At 39.0% G+C, this 17,948-nt stretch overlaps 1 protein-coding gene across 1 annotated transcript; it reads right to left on the bottom strand.

Annotated features, from left to right (window-relative positions):
• Nucleotides 1-1,250: 1,250 nt before the first annotated feature.
• On the bottom strand, nucleotides 1,251-17,695 carry ZNF485 (zinc finger protein 485). Its single transcript, XM_021700240.2, has 4 exons — nucleotides 17,660-17,695; nucleotides 17,137-17,263; nucleotides 16,470-16,565; nucleotides 1,251-2,491 (listed from the first exon to the last, which is right to left on the bottom strand). Exons 1-4 carry the CDS (start codon nucleotides 17,693-17,695, stop codon nucleotides 1,410-1,412), a joined length of 1,341 nt encoding a protein of 446 aa, XP_021555915.2. The 3' UTR covers nucleotides 1,251-1,409.
• Nucleotides 17,696-17,948: the final 253 nt, after the last annotated feature.

Genomic DNA, 17,948 nt, shown 5'->3' on the forward strand with positions numbered 1-17,948 from the left:
ATTGATTAACTGAATGACTGCTTTGTAATTGTTATATATTAAATGACTGCATGGTAGTCCAATGAATGCATGTATCTTAATTTAACCATTGCCCTGGTGATAGATACTATGGTGACTCCGACTTTTCATTACTATAGTGCTCTAAAGACCATCTTTACTCTTTATTGGATTTTAAGAAGTAGAAATGTTAAGTCAAAGAGTAGCTTTCTAAAAGTTGGTCGATATAGTCAAATTATGCTTCTCATCACCAAACACTTTATTAATTCACAATTCCTTCAACGACATGTAGGTGTGCCTATTTTCTTGCACCTTCAAAAGCACAAAATATTTTTATCTTATAAATTTTTGCCAAATAGGACAAAAAAATTTTGATCATTTTCACATTTCTCTAAAGCTGGTTATCCCTTTTTGACTACTTGTGCTTGTTTTTCTGACAACTGTATATTCATATTCCAAACCATTTCTCCACTGGGATTTTTATATTATTCTTTTTTTAAAGATTTATTTATTTTAGAGAGAGTGAGTGCATAGGGGGGAGGGGAAGAGGGAGAGCAGGGGAGAGAATCTAAAGCAAACTCCCCGCTGAGCAAGGAACCTGAGGCAGGGCTTGATCTCACAGCCTGAACTGAAATCAAGAGTAGGACATTTAACCCACTGAGCTACCCAGGCGCCCCTGGGATTTTTATATTATTCTTATGTATCTTTATGAACTCTTTAGATATTCTAAGTATTATTTGTTATAATATGATGATGGTAATATTATTCTCTCCAAGTCTGGTTCTTTGTATTTTAACACCATGAAGCCTCTGATCATACAAAAGTTTTTAGTTTTTGTGTGTGTGTGTGTGTTTTATGGCTTCTGAATTTCCTTATTTAGAAAGACAACTGTGTTAAATTATAGAAAATATATGAATATATATGTGATTAAATATTTCAAAAAACAAAGCCAAAGTCAAAATTTCACTTCACCATACCAATAAAAACATTCTTCTCAAAGATAACAACTTTTGGACTTTATTGTACCAGCTCTTTTTGAATACACAGGACATATATGTACAAATAAAAACAGCTTCATTTTTTAAATTAGACCACAATATGTAGATTTTCTGCAACTTGCTTTTTTAACTTGAACAAGGTATCATGGGGATATTTCTATGGTTCTATATAGAGTTCTACCTCATTCTTTTTACTTCCTACATAGTGTTCTATAGTAACTATTTCCATATTGATAGACATTTAGGTTCTTCAAATATTTCACTAATACAAACCATACTACAGTGAACATCCTTACAAGTGAGAAGTTCTCCAGGATAGAGGTACACAGACTATTTTTCTTAAATGTGTGATTTGTTGAGTGTTTCCTCTTTGATGATCAAAAGGAATAAACTACTTCTGCATGATCTACCACACTAACTACATTTGATGGCTCTTTCTTCATTATGCATTTTCTTATGTTGTTTAAGGGCTGAACTCTGGGGAAAAGCCTTCCCACATACATTACATTCATAAGGTTTTTCTCCAGTATGGATTCTCTGATGTTCAACAAGGCCAGAGCTATGCCTGAAGGATTTCCCACATTTCTTACAGTAATAGGGCTTTTCTCCAGTATGAACTCTCTGATGTCCAATAAGGGTTGAGCTCTTCATAAAGACTTTCCCACAGTCGTTACATTGATAGGGTTTATTTCCACTATGAGTTTTCTGATGTCCAGCAAAGGATGAGCTATACCTAAAAGATTTTCCACATTTACTGCAGTGATAGGGTTTCTCTCCTGTATGCATTCTTTGATGACTAACGAGAGTTGAGCTCTTCCTAAAGGTTTTTCCACATTCATTACACCGATACGGTTTTTCACCAGTATGGATTTTCAAATGTTCCAACACAGTTGAGTTATCCCTAAAAGTTTTCCCACATACATTACATTCAAAAGGCTTCTCTCCGCTATGTATTCTCTCATGACGAGTAAGGGCTACATTCTGAGCAAAGGCTTTCCCACAGTCATTACATTTGTAGGGTTTCTGACCAGTATGAATTCTCTGATGACGTAAAAGGATAGAGTTCTTTCCAAAAGCTTTTCCACATTCATTACATTTATAAGGTTTCTCTCTAGAATGAATTTTCTGATGATTAACAAATGTTGAGTACTTCTTAAGGAATTTCCCACATTCAATACATCTATAAGGCTGCTTGCCTGTGTGAATTTTACGATGATTTAAAAGAGATGAACTGCTCATAAAGGCTATGCCACATTCGTTACATTTATGGGGTTTCTCACCAGTATGATTTCTCTGGTGGCTAATAAAGGAGGAATTATATTTGAAGACTTTCCCACATTCCTCACATTTATAATGTGTCTTCTCTGTGGAACTTCTGCCCTCCCAGTCCAGGCCTCTCTCCATCACGTCACTTTTTGTTTGCTCTCCCAGATCAGATCCTTCAGAAGTATGTTGCTTTAGGGGGGACATCTTTGTTTCAAACCAGTACTCCTGGACTGAAAAAATTTTTTTTAATTCAAACATTCTCTATGTTGAAATACTGAAAGTGAGAGCTGCACAGGATAAAAATTTTCTATTCTACACAACTAAGGGTTATGTAAAATTAATTCATCCCACTTGTGATTCGTGTTAAGAAAAGATGGCAAGAATAAAGATAAAAGTCTAGAGAAATGGAATGAAGTTATATAATAAACACTGTATTTAAAGAATGCAAGGAGCATCTAAGAAGTTGGCAAGTTAGGAAGGTAACACAGAAAACACACCTCCCCCCCCCCAAAATAGATGAGAATGTGAGAATAAACACAAATTTGGAGAGAAAACCAAATATCCCAAAGCAAACCATGATTGCTAGGGCAGATTCCTATAGGGTGGTACATTTGAGAACACCTTAATGTCTCCAAAAACTTAAGAATAACATTTCTCTGAGAATTTAACAGAGAACCAATACTTAGTGTCTCACAGAAAAAAATAGACAAAATATTTAAGGAACCAAAACAGTTCTCAGGCCAAAAAATTGTACTGTAATCTATGTTTTTTAACATATCTTAAAAAGAACATACCAATCAAATTGTGATCTTTTTTACAAAGTACACACCTATGACCCAACAGAAAATAGGTAAGACGATTATGACAAGTAGATTCTCAAAAACTAATGGAGCTATATTTATGATAAAACAATCATTGATCAATTCTTTTACTGAATGAATTTTTCTTATATACACACATATACATTTACATTCATATATTTTATTATTTATATTTATTAGCCAGGGGAGAGATTCCATACATCTGATACTAGAGCTAAGACTTATTTCTTTTTTAGGAAAACTCAAGTTGAAAATGAAGCCGTGAGAAACAGCCCAGATCCTTCAAATGGCCTTTGATGGGATATACATTTAATGTGTAATGGTTAAACTAGAGAAAACTTTAAGATACTGATTGTAAAGGAAGGTGGAGGCAAATTAGTCATATGAAGAGAAACGCAAGCATATGGACACTTGTTCTGTAACAAAGGTAGCTTGCAGAGCATTGAGGAAGACTACACTGGCACTTGTGAGGTGTGGAGGGGGTGGTTAAACATGAACCCTACCTCTTCCCATGCACAAAAATCAATTCTAAGAGGATGATAAATCTAAAAATAAAAGACAAACAATAAAACTTCTAGGAGTTGGGGCGCCTGGGTGGCTCAGATGGTTAAACGTCTGCCTTCGGCTCAGGTCATGATCCCAGGGTCCTGGGATCAAGCCCCACATCGGGCTCCTGACTCAGCGGGGAGCTTGCTTCTCCCTCTCCCTTTGCCTCTCCCCCTGCTCATGCTCTCTCTCTCTCTCTCTGTGTCTCAGATGAATAAATAACATCTTTAATAAAAAAAAAAAAAAAAAACTTCTAGGAGTTAATACAGAAGAATGTTTTCATGAATGTGGGGAAAGGAAAGATTTATTTAAAAGGACACAAAAAGCATTGACAAGAAAGGGAAAGATTGATAAACTAGAGATCATTAAAATTAAGAACTTCTATTCATCAAAAGACCATTAATAGTCAAAAGCAAACCACAGAGAGAACAGTGATACCGCATATTTAATCAACAAAGGGCTCTCTGAATTGATAATTCATAAAAGATGATATATAATGGCCAATAAACATTTGAAAATGTCCTCAACCTCATTATATATAAGGGATAAGGATATTAAAACCACATTGAGATACATAACACACCCAAAGAATGCCTAACTTCAAAAGACTGGCATTATCAAGTGTTCATAGATACAGAAAAAATGAGTACTCTCACACAGATGGTAGAAATATAAATGGCACAAACCTTTCAAAAACTATTTGGCATTATGTACTAAAGTTGAACATATGCATATCCGATAAAATAAAAATTCCACTCCTTAGGTATATGTCCAGAAGAAACGTATCCACACATGAACCAAAAGATAACCTATAAGAATGTTCATAGCAACTCTAACAGTGAAAAGCTGGAAATATCCCAAATATCCATCCACATATATGAGATAAGCTATGGAATAGCCATACAATGAATAAAATACTCCAGCAGTGGTTTTCCAAGCATGGTCCCCAGCCCAACAGCATCAGCATCAGCATCACCTGGGAACTTGCTAGAAATTTTCAGTTCACACTCCAAACCTACTGAATAAAAAACTCTGAAGATGGCAGAGGAGTAGGAGACCTGGATTTCGTCTCCTCTCAGGAATTCAGCTGGATAGAGATCAAACCATTCTGAACACCTACAAACTCAACAGGAGATCGAAGAAAAGAAGAGCAACAACTCTCTGAACAGAAAAGCGACCACTTTCTGGAAGGTAGGACGTGCGGAGAAGTGAATCCGAGGCGATATTCGGGAGGATAGACAGCGGGGGAGGGGCCTCCGTCGGCCGCTTCTGGCAAGTGATGGAGCCGCGGAGCACAAAATCGGAACTTTTAAAAGTCTGCTCCGCCGAGGGACGTCACTCTGGTGGCTAAGCGGGGGGTGGAACCCTCCGGGACAGTGTGGTCTGCCCTCGGGGTCACAGAAAGACCGGGGGTGCCTGAGTGTGGCAGAGCTCCCAGGTAACGGAGCAGGGAAGCCAGCTGCAGAGGCAGAGCCCAGGCGCAGGCTCTCAGCTCGGGGTTGCCATAAACTGTGATCTGGGGCACAGTCGGGCCCCTGCTCCTCCAGCAGGGACCCAACAAGCGGCAGATCCGGGGAGGCTCACCTTCCTCCCCCGGGGAGAAGCCGCGCGGGAGTGCGCCGCAGGGATCTGCTGGGTTTGGAGACTCCACCCGGGGCCGGGTGCCAGAGATAGAAACGCGCAGTCACAGGCCGGGTGAGCACGGAGTGCGGCCGGAGACCGGGGAGACGGGAGTGACTGACGGCTTTTCTCTGGGGGCTCACTGAGGAGCGGGGCCCCGAGCTCTCGGCTCCTCTGGGGCAGAGATTGGGAGGCTGCCATTTTCACTCTCCGCCTCCAAAGCTGTACGGAAAGCTCGCAGGGAACAAAAGCCCCGGAGAGCAAACCCGAGCAGATTACTTAGCCGGGAGGGGGCAAGAGCGGGGCAATTCCGCCTCCGGCAGAGACATTTGGAAACCACGGCAACAGGCCCCTCCCCAGAAGATCAGCGAGAACAGCCAGCCAAGACCAAGTTTACCGATCAATGAGAACGGCAGAACTCCAGCGCTAGGGGAATACTGCACATAGAATTCATGGCTTTTTTACCATGATTCTTTAGTCTTTCAAAGTTAATTTTTTTTTTAACTGTCTTTTTTTCCTTTTTTTCTTTTTGAATTTTTCTTTTTCCCTTTTTCAACCAACATCTTATCAATCCCTTTTTTTAAAAAAAACATTTTTATCTTTCATTTTTAGAGTCATATTCTATCCCTTCATAGTAGTTACCCGTATTTTTGGCATATATATATAAGTAGTTCTCTCTTTAAAATTTTGAGATAGTTTCTTCTAACAGATTAAAATATACCCTAAATCTCTAGTATATGGTGTTTTCTATTGCCCTGCCTGATCACATCCTCTCCCTTTTTTTTTCTTTTTTCTTTTTTTAAATCCTCTTCTTTCTTTTTTCAAACAACTTCTTATCAATTCCTTTTATAAAATTTTTTATAATTTCCATCTTTACAGTCATATTCATTCCCTTCATTATATCAACCCTTATTTTTGTACATATATAAGTTTTTCTTTCTTTAAAATTTTGGGAGGCACTTTCTTCTAAAAAGACCAAAATACACCCCAAATCTAGTGTGTGGCACTCATCTATATACCAGCCTGATCATATTTGATCACATTCTGTTTTTTGTTGTTGTTGTTGTTGTTGTTGTTTTGTCTGTTTTTGTTTTTATCTTTATCTTTTTCTTCTTTCTCTTTTTTCTCTCTTTCCCTTTCTTTTCCCACTGCTTCAGGTCTTTTCTGATTTGTTTAGAGTATATTTTCTGGGGACGTTGTTACTCTGCTAGCATTTTGTTCTCTCATTAATCTATGCTCCTCTGCACAAAATGACAAGACAGAAAAAATCACCTCAACAAAAAGAACAAGAGGTAGTACCGACTGCCAGGGACCTACTCAATACGGACATTAGTACGATGTCAGATCTAGAGTTCAGAATCATCACTTTAAAGATACTAGCTGGGCTTGAAAAAAATATGGAAGTTATTAGAGAAACCCTTTCTGGAGAAGTAAAAGAACTAAAATCCAACCAAGTAGAAATCAAAAAGGCTATTAATGAGGTGCAATCAAAAATGGGGGCGCTAACTGCTAGAATAAATGAGGCAGAAGAGAGAATCAGTAATATAGAAGAAGAAATGATGGAAAATAAAGAAGCTGAGAAAAAGAGAGATAAACAACTACTGGATCACGAGGGCAGAATTCGAGAGATAAGCGATACCATAAGAGGAAACATTAGAATAATTGGGATCCCAGAAGAAGAAGAAAGAGAGAGAGGGGCAGAAGGTATAATGGAGCAAATTATAGCAGAGAACTTCCCTAATTTGGGAAAGGAAACAGGCATGAAAATCCAGGAAGCACAGAGAACCCCTCTCAAAATCAATAAAAATAGGTCAACACCCCGACATCTAATAGTAAAACTTACGAGTCTCATAGACAAAGAGAAAATCCTGAAAGCAGCTCGGGAGAAGAGATATGTAACCTACAAGGGTAGAAACATTAGATTGGCAACAGACCTATCCACAGAGACCTGGCAGGCCAGAAAGGACTGGCAGGATATATTCAGAGCACTAAATGAGAAAAATATGCAGCCAAGAATACTCTATCCAGCTAGGCTGTCATTGAAAATTGAAGGAGAGATAAAAAGCTTCCAGGACAAACAAAAACTAAAGGAATTTGCAAACACAAAACCAGCCCTACAGGAAATCTTGAAAGGGGTCCTCTAAGCAAAGAGAGAGCCTAAAAGCAACATAGACCAGAAAGGAACACAGACAATATACGGTAACAGTCACCTTACAGGCAATACAATGGCACTAAATTCCTATCTTTCAATAGTTACCCTGAATGTAAATGGGCTCAATGCCCCAATCAAAAGACACAGGCTATCAGACTGGATTAAAAAACAAGACCCATCGATATGCTGTCTGCAAGAGACTCATTTTCGACCCAAAGACAGCCCCAGATTGAAAGTGAGGGGGTGGAAAACCATTTACCATGCTAATGGACACCAAAAGAAAGCTGGGGTGGCAATCCTTATATCAGACAAATTAGATTTTAAACCAAAGACTGTAATAAGAGATGAGGAAGGACACTATATCCTACTTAAAGGATCTATCCAACAAGAAGATCTAACAATTGTAAATATCTATGCCCCTAACATGGGAGCAGCCAATTATATAAGCCAATTAATAACAAAAGCAAAGAAACACATCGACAACAATACAATAATAGTGGGGGACTTTAACACCCCCCTCACTGAAATGGACAGATCGTCTAAGCAAAAGATCAACAAGGAAATAAAGACTTTAAATGACACACTGGACCAAATGGACTTTACAGACATATTCAGAACATTCCACCCCAAAGCAACGGAATACACATTCTTCTCTAGTGCCCATGGAACATTCTCCAGAATAGATCACATCCTAGGTCATAAATCAGGTCTCAACCAGTACCAAAAGATTGGAATCATTCCCTGCCTATTTTCAGACCACAATGCTTTGAAACTAGAGCTCAATCACAAGAGGAAAGTCAGAAAGAACTCAAATACATGGAGGCTAAAGAGCATCCTACTGAAGAACGAATGGGTCAACCAGGAAATTAAAGAAGAATTAAAAAAATACATGGAAACCAATGAAAATGAAAACACAACTATTCAAAATCTTTGGGATGCAGCAAAGGCAGTCCTAAGAGGAAAGTATATAGCAATACAAGCCTTTCTCAAGAAGCAAGAAAGGTCTCAAGTACACAACCTAACCCTACACCTAAAGGAGCTGGAGAAAGAACAGCAAATAAAGCCTAAACCCAGCAGGAGAAGAGAAATAATAAAGATCAGAGCAGATATCAATGAAATAGAAACTAAAAGAACAGTAGAACAGATCAACGAAACTAGGAGCTGGTTCTTTGAAAGAATTAACAAGATTGATAAACCCCTGGCCAGACTTATCAAAAAGAGAAGAGAAATGACCCAAATCAACAAAATCATGAATGAAAGAGGAGAGATCACAACCAACACCAAAGAAATACAAACAATTATAAGAACATATTATGAGCAACTTTATGCCAGCAAATTAAATAACCTGGAAGAAATGGATGCATTCCTAGAGATGTACCAACTACCAAAACTGAACCAGAATGAAATAGAAAACCTGAACAGACCTATAACCACTAAGGAAATTGAAGCAGTCATCAAAAATCTCCCAAAAAACAAAAGCCCAGGTCCAGATGGCTTCCCAGGGGAATTCTACCAAACATTTCAAGAAGAATGAATACCTATTCTTCTGAAACTGTTCCAAAAAATAGAAATGGAAGGAAAACTTCCCAACTCATTTTATGAGGCCAGCATTACCTTGATCCCAAAACCAGACAAAGACCCCATCAAAAAGGAGAATTACAGACCAATATCCCTGATGAACATGGATGCAAAAATTCTCACCAAAATACTAGCCAATAGGATCCAACAGTACATTAAAAGGATTATTCACCACGACCAAGTGGGATTTATCCCTGGGCTGCAAGGGTGGTTCAACATCCGCAAATCAATCAATGTGATACAATACATTAACAAAAGAAAGAACAAGAATCATATGATCCTATCAATAGATGCAGAAAAAGCATTTGACAAAGTACAGCATCCTTTCTTGATCAAAACTCTTCAGAGTATAGGAATAGAGGGTACATACCTCAATATCATAAAAGCCATCTATGAAAAACCTACAGCGAATATCATTCTCAATGGGGAAAAACTGAGAGCTTTCCCCCTAAGGTCAGGAACGCAGCAGGGATGTCCACTATCACCACTGCTATTCAACATAGTATTGGAAGTCCTAGCCACAGCAATCAGACAACAAAAAGAAATCAAAGGCATCCAAATTGGCAAGGAAGAAGTCAAACTCTCACTCTTTGCAGATGATATGATACTTTATGTGGAAAACCCAAAAGACTCCACCCCAAAACTGCTAGAACTGATACAGGAATTCAGTCAAGTGGCAGGATATAAAATCAATGCACAGAAGTCAGTGGCATTCCTATACACCAACAACAAGACAGAAGAAAGAGAAATTAAGGAGTCGATCCCATTTACAATTGCACCCAAAACCATAAGATACCTAGGAATAAATCTAACCAAAGAGACAAAGGATCTTTATTCAGAAAACTATAAAATACTCATGAAAGAAATTGAGGAAGACACAAAGAAATGGAAAAACGTTCCATGCTCATGGATTGGAAGAACAAATATTGTGAAGATGTCAATGCTACCTAGAGCAATCTACACATTCAATGCAATCCCCATCAAAATACCATCCACTTTTTTCAAAGAAATGGAACAAATCATCCTAAAATTTGTATGGAACCAGAAAAGACCCCACATAGCCAGAGGAATGTTGAAAAAGAAAAGCAAAGCCGGCGGCATCACAATTCCGGACTTCCAGCTCTATTACAAAGCTGTCATCATCAAGACAGCATGGTACTGGCACAAAAACAGACACATAGATCAATGGAACAGAATAGAGAGCCCAGAAATGGACCCTCAACTCTATGGTCAACCAGTCTTCGACAAAGCAGGAAAGAATGTCCAATGGAACAAAGACAGTCTCTTCAACAAATGGTGTTGGGAAAATTGGATAGCCACATGCAGAAGAATGAAACTGGACCATTTCCTTACACCACACACAAAAATAGACTCAAAATGGTTGAAAGACCTCAATGTGAGACAGGAGTCCATCAAAATCCTAAAGGAGAACACGGGCAGCAACCTCTTTGACCTCAGCCGCAGCAACTTCTTCCTCGAAACATCGCCAAAGGCAAAGGAAGCAAGGGCAAAAATGAACTATTGGGACTTCATCAAGATAAAAAGCTTTTGCAAAGCAAAGGAAAGTCAACAAAACCAAAAGACAACCGACAGAATGGGAGAAGATATTTGCAAATGACATATCAGATAAAGGGCTAGTATCCAAAATCTATAAAGAACTTATCAAACTCAACACCCAAAGAACAAAGAATCCAATCAAGAAATGGGCAGAAGACATGAACAGACATTTTTCCAAAGAAGACATCCAAATGGCCAACAGACACATGAAAAAGTGCTCAATATCGCTCGGCATCAGGGAAATCCAAATCAAAACCTCAATGAGATATCACCTCACACCAGTCAGAATGGCTAAAATTAACAAGTCAGGAAACGACAGATGTTGGCGGGGATGCGGAGAAAGGGGAACCCTCCTACACTGTTGGTGGGAATGCAAGCTGGTGCAGCCACTCTGGAAAACTGTATGGAGGTTCCTCAAAAAGTTGAAAATAGAGCTACCATACGATCCAGCAATTGCACTACTGGGTATTTACCCCAAAGATACAAAAGTAGGGATCTGAAGGGGTACGTGCACCCCGATGTTTATAGCAGCAATGTCCACAATAGCCAAACTGTGGAAAGAGCCAAGATGTCCATCGACAGATGAATGGATAAAGAAGATGTGGTATATATATACAATGGAATACTATGCAGCCATCAAAAGGAATGAGATCTTGCCATTTGCAACGACGTGGATGGAACTGGAGGGTATTATGTTGAATGAAATTAGTCAAACAGAGAAAAACATGTATCATATGATCTCACTGATATGACAAATTCTTAACTGTAGGAAACAAACTGAGGGTTGCTGGAGTCGGGGGTGGGGTAGGAGGGAGGGGGTGACTGGGTGATAGACACTGGGGAGGGTATGTGCTCTGGTAAGCCCTGTGAATTGTGCAAGACTGTTGAATCTCAGATCTGTACCTCTGAAACAAATAATGCAATATATGTTAAGAAAAAAAAAAAAGAAGAAGAAGAAGAAGGTAGCGGGAGGGGAAGAATGAAGCGGGGGAAATCGGAGGGGCAGACGAACCACGAGAGACGGTGGACTCTAAAAAACAAACAGGGTTCTAGAGGGGAGGGGGGTGGGAGGATGGGTTAGCCTGGTGGTGGGTATTGAGGAGGGCACATTCTGCATGGAGCACTGGGTGTTATGCACAAACAATGAATCATGGAACACTTCATCTAAAACTAATGATGTAATGTATGGGGATTAACATAAGAATAAAAAAAAATGGTTAAGCTGGTAAAAAAAAAAAAACTCTGAGGGTGGGATCTAGTAATTGAACTTAAGCATGCTTTCTGATGCATATTAAAGTTTTAAGAATCACTGATCCACAGCAAGAACAATGAATTAAAGTGGCCAAATAAACTTTAGTGTTAGTTTAGGGGGGTGGAGGGAGGATGGCTAATTATTGGGAGGGATCAACATGTGATTTAGTAGTATTGCCAATGTTCTTTTCTTTGACCTGAGTGCTGGTTACATAGTAGTGGCTTTAAAAACACTAATTCAGACTGGGTATATATATTTATCAACTTTTCTATATATATATTAAATTTTTAAAAGGCTTTAAGAAAGAAAAAAAGGAAGGGTAGCTTATGAGTCTCTTTTTTTTTTTTTTTAAAGATTTTATTTATTTACTTGAGAGAAAGAATGAGAGCGAGAGAGCATGAGATGGGGGAGGGTCAGAGGGAGAAGCAGACTCCCTGCTGAGCAGGGAGCTCAAAGCGGGGACTCGATCCCAGGACTCCAGGATCATGACCTGAGCCAAAGGCAGTTGCCCAATCAACTGAGCCACCCAGGCACCCAACTTATGAGTCTCTTAATACTTGATCAGAGAAATCAAAACACAAATTGCAAAATATCTAATAATCATGAAAACCATATCAGAATCTATTGAATACAACCAAAACACTGCACAAAAGTTTAAAGCTCTAAATATTTATATTACATAAACAAGAATGAAAATCAATGAATTTAAGTAAACAATTAAGAAGGTTAGAAAAAGTAAATAAACCTAAGAAAACAAAAGGGAAAAGGAATTAAATATTAAAAAACAAAAAATAATAATACATAAATACATCTAAGAGCTCTTTTAAAAAGCAGAAGAGTTGGGGCGCCTGGGTGGCTCAGTCAGTTGAGCGGCTGCCTTCGGCTCAGCTCGTGATCCCGGAGTCCTGGGATCGAGCCACGTCGGGCTCCCTGCTCAGTGGAGAGCCTGCTTCTCCCTCTCCCTCTGCCTGCCTCTCTGCCTACTTGTGCTCTCTCTCTCTGTGTCAAATAAGTAAATAAAATCTTAAAAAAATAAAAATAAAAAAATAAAAAGCAGAAGAGTTAATAAATCTTAAAAAGACAAATAAATAATGTAAGAAATCAGTAGAAAGTAACCATAAATGTAGAGGATATTACAAAAAGAATCAGAGGGGTACCCGGCTGGCTCAGTTGGAAGAACACACAACTCTTGATCTCAGGATCATGAGTTTGAGCCCCGCACTGAGTGTAGAGATTACTTAAAAAGATAAATAAACTTTTAAAAAATAAATAAAAATCAAAAAGAATCATAAAGGCAGGGTACCTGGGTGGCTCAGTCAGTTAAGCATCTGCCTTTGGCTCAGGCCGTGATCCCAGGGTCCTGGGATCAAGTCTCATGTTGGGCTCCCTGCTCACTGGGGAGTCTGTTTCTCCTCTCCTCTACCCCTCCCCCCCAGCCAGTGCTCCCCCCTCCCCCGCTCCTCAAATAAACAAATTAAATTAAAAAAGAAAAAAGAATCATAAAGGCTACTTTGTTCAAAACTATAGAGATAATTTGAGAACTTGAATTACTGGATATTTTTTGTAAATTGTAAATTATCAAAACTGTTTTGAGAGAGAGCAAAAATCTACTTGGACAAGCTACCATAAAAGAGAGATTATCATCAAATAACTACCCCCTAATTCCTCTCCCCTGCTCCCTGCCATTAAAAATAAGTAAAAACCGGGGCGCCTGACTGGCTCAATTGGTTAAGCATCTGCCTTCGGCTCAGGTTGTGATCTCAGGGTCCTGGGATCGAGCCCCACATTGGGCTCCCTGCTCAGTGGGAAGCCTGCATCTCCCTCTCCCTCTGCCTGCATCTCCCCCTGCTTGTGTTCTCTCTCTCTCTGTCAAATAAATAAAATCTTTAATAAATAAAAAATAAAAAAATAAGTAAAAACAAAACAAGGGCCAAACTTCCAGGGAACCAGCTATCATGTGAATTAAACTATACCAGAGGATGAAAATAGGAAAGATCCAAAAAAATTTTTAAGAGGTATTACAAAACTGAAATCAAAACCTAATGAAAATGGCCTGACAAAAAAGAAAAATGTAAATAAACTTTTTATAAATATCAGTGCAAAAACTTACATAAAAGATTAGCAAACAGAATCATTTACTGTCATAACCAAGAGGGTTCTATTAAGAATGCAAAGTTGTTAAGATAACTGAAGATAAAATTTACCATATTAACAGATCAAAAGGGAAAAGAAAGATACCCTCTCCACACAGGCTGAAAAGGCGTTTGATAAAATTCAATGCCCGTGCTTACTTTATATATATATATTTTTTTTTTAAGATTTTATTTATTTGACAGAGAGAGACACAGTGAGAGAAGGGAACACAAGCAGGAGGAGTGGGAGAGGGAGAAGCAGGCTCCCGGCCGAGCAGGGAGCCCGATGCGGGGCTCGATCCCAGGACCCTGGAATCATGACCTGAGCCGAAGGCAGACGCTTAACGACTGAGCCACCCAGGCGCCCCCCGTGCTTACTTTAAATAAAGTAATTTCTTAATGAAAGTGAATTAAATACTTCCTTTACATAATAACATTTACGTATCCCAACCCAATAACCAGCTAAATGGGAGAATCCTAGACACAATCCCATTAAAGACACAAAAAGACAAGCATATCCATTTTGTATTGTTGACAATACAAAAAAGTCAATATAAAACTTTAAAAAAATCCATCCTCAACTACACTCCTGATAAGAGGAATGCAAATTAAAATTACAATAAAAGTTTTTAACTATCAGATTGGCAATTATCAAAAAGTACAAGACACTGTTGACAAGGTATGATCAGACTGGCAGTCGTATGTTGTCAATAGGAGTATAAATGTATGGATACTAGTATTATCCACTAAATTTTAAAATATACTTACCCTTTCATGTATAAATTCTTGTTCTAGAATTTATCCTATAGATTTACTTGTACTTGAGAGAATTGATATGTGTATCAATAATCACTGCATCACTGTTCATAGCTACTATGTCCAATAGGGAACTGATTACATAAGTTACAATATAGCCATAAAATGGAACACTATACAGCCATTAAAAAATAAAACAGCACTCTAAATGATGTAGCTATGTGAAATGATTTCCAAGATATGACAAAAGCAAGACATAGAATAGTGTACTACCATGTACTTAAAAAAAAAAAAGGAATACATGTATACTCTTGCAAAGCATACATTATACCTGGAAATTTCCACAAGAAATTTATATAAAGATGCCTCTGAGGAGAGGAACTGGATGATTAAGAAAGGTATATGAAGGCTGCATACCATTTGAACCATCTGAATTTTATACCATACGCATTTCTAAAAACCAATAGAGTGGAATATGCAAAAAAGGAGGGGGAAGTGTGAAACATGGAATTATTGTGGAATCTTTGCATAAAGATGTATTACCTTCCAAATGGATGGAAGAAATATCAAAGGAAACACTGCTAGCTTTTACTACATCTAAATTCTAAACATCTTATATCAAAAAATACCAAAATTAAAACAGAAAGAACAAAGAATAAGGAAGACTGAGTTACTGTTGTTACCCTATAAAGAATCTACACAGGGGTGCCTGGATGACTCAGTCCGTTAAGCATCTGCCTTGGGCTCAGGTCATGATTTCAGGGTCCTGGGGTCAGCCCGGGAGTCAGGCTTCCTGCTCAGCAGGGAGTCTGCTTCTCCCTCTCCCTCTGCCCTTCTGCCCCCTGCCCCCTGCTCATGCACACACTCTCTCTCTCTCTCAAATGAATAAATAAAATCTTTTTGGAAAAAAAGAATCTACACAATAATTTAGGGGAAAATTTAGTTAAACGTAGTAAGAACAAAAAGAATTACTGAAAAGCATTAAAAAACAAAAGAAAGCCAAAAACCTAGGTTAAACAAATTATGTATCCTTGGTATTTTCCATGAAATACAGTTATAAAAGTTTCTCTGAGGATGATATAGGCAAAATGACAGAGTTTTTTAAAAAAGGAATATTGGCAGGATAAATATTTTAGGTGATAGAAACATTCATGTTTAAAGATTTTGAAATGAATTATGACACGAAGAAAGTGACATACAGAAATTTATGCAAAGTATATGTAAAAAAAAAAAAATGAGAGTCAAGAGTAAAGCATAACAGAGAAGAGAAATTTAAAAAGACTACAGGGAAGAAAATGCTTCCCCATCAGTTTGTTTGCCAAAAATAGTAATTATCTGATAGGAAACTATGCTTACACTTGGAATCTGCCACTGTCACTATATGATTAGAGATAATGGATATTAAAACTAGAAAGGGATATACAGGCATTTACGAAGCTAACCATGACAGAATTTGAAAGGAATTGAGAATGCGACAGAAGACAGAAACAAAGTATAGCCTGACAAGTGCCTGAAAATGGGGAGGGGAAAAAAACACATAAAGAGACTGAGGATTTCAGAGCAAGACGTCATGGGCCTGAGGCCCTCGAGAAGGGAGCAGCTCTCCATAGGAATGAAGAGAAAAATGGGAAGTCATTTGACACGACAATGACATTAAAAAGAGGAAACTTGTGTCAAGTGCCCCAGCCCTGCTGCCCAGACATGGGCCCTCTAAGATGAGCCTTCTGACCAAGAACCCCTCCTCACCATTCAATGTATTCAGCTGCTGCTTGAAATGGCTCCCACCTCACTCACCAGAGCAAGTATCTGATGGAATCTGTTGTACTTCCATCCATGGCTCTGCCCCTTGCTCCAACTGGGTGATTAGTTTGGGTTTGGAAGAGAGAAGTCCTATTAGTACAGAAAGAAAAGGAATGTGACTGTGGTGATGAGCAAAAGCAGTTATCCCAGACCTCCATCTCAGGGTGGCCTATAGGGTGGTATCAGGATGTCCAAATCATGTAGTTATAGACATGTACATGGAAAAATTTAGAGAACTGGGCTAGACTGCACACAAAGCTACCATCTTAAACTCTGTATGGCTCTTTCTGAGGGACAGAATGAGCATTAACTCCAGCCTCTAAGTCCATGTTAAAAACAAACAAACAAAACCTCCCATTTAAGATTTTTAAATACCCCATATACCCTGTGAAAACCCACAGTTGCCCAGGAAATCAATTTTGAGTTAAAAAGACATCCTTACGGGGTACCTGGGTGGCTCAGTTGGTTCAGAGTCCGTCTTCAGCTCAGGTCATGATCCTGGGGTCCTGGGATCAAGCCCCCTGTCAGGATCCCTGCTCAGTAGGGAGTTTGCTTCTCCCTCTCCCTCTGCCCCTTTCCCCTGCTCGAGTGCACCCTCATGTTCTCTCTCTCTCTCAAATAAATAAAATCTTAAAAAAAAAAAAAAAAAAGACACCCTTACCCACAGACACCAGATTCCCGTAGTTTTCCAGCATCACATCCCTGTACAGGGCTTGCTGAGTGGCATCCAGGTGTTTCCATTCAAACTGGGTAAAGGCCACAGCTACATCCCCAAATGTCAGTGATCCCTGCAAAATCAAACCCAATTCTGCTCATCCAGGAACTGTTTACACCCTTGACCCTGAAGTAGAGAACCAGGAAGTCCTCACTAGAAAAGGAAAATAACACATTCAAGGCCAGCTTCTGATATTTCAGATTGTTTATGCAGAGGGAAGTGGAACACAGTTAATGAAAGGATCAAGGGGGAAAATATATGACAGACTCAGAAATCAGACTTGCTACACAGGAACAAAAAATTAAAAGATAAGAAGCTGGAAAATCCAGCCAGGGATAAAGGGAGGTCATGGCCCCTCATCTGAACCACACTGCCCTCCTCATGCCCTTCCAACACACCTATCATGCTTCCTCCTCTGCGCGTGGCATTTGCTCATCTCTCACTTTGTAGGTCTTTACTTAAATGTCACCTCATCAGAAAGTTCTTCTCTTTTCTCTTTTCCCATCCTCTCCCACCGTCTATCCCATGACCCACTTCACTTTTTTCACAGGATTTCTCACTTCCTGGCAAGATTAGATTTATTGTTGGTATCATCTATAATGTGAGCTCCGGGAGGTTAGGGACCAGTTGGGTCACTGCTGTCTCACCAGCCTAAAATACTGCCTGGCACATTTCGGAAGTGTTCAAGGATTTGTCAATTAACAAATGAACTAAAACTCAAAAAGACATGCAAAGTGATACTGGCTTCATCCTAGCAT

Source organism: Neomonachus schauinslandi, chromosome 6 (assembly GCF_002201575.2).
Source record: "Neomonachus schauinslandi chromosome 6, ASM220157v2, whole genome shotgun sequence".
Taxonomy (NCBI): domain Eukaryota; kingdom Metazoa; phylum Chordata; class Mammalia; order Carnivora; family Phocidae; genus Neomonachus; species Neomonachus schauinslandi.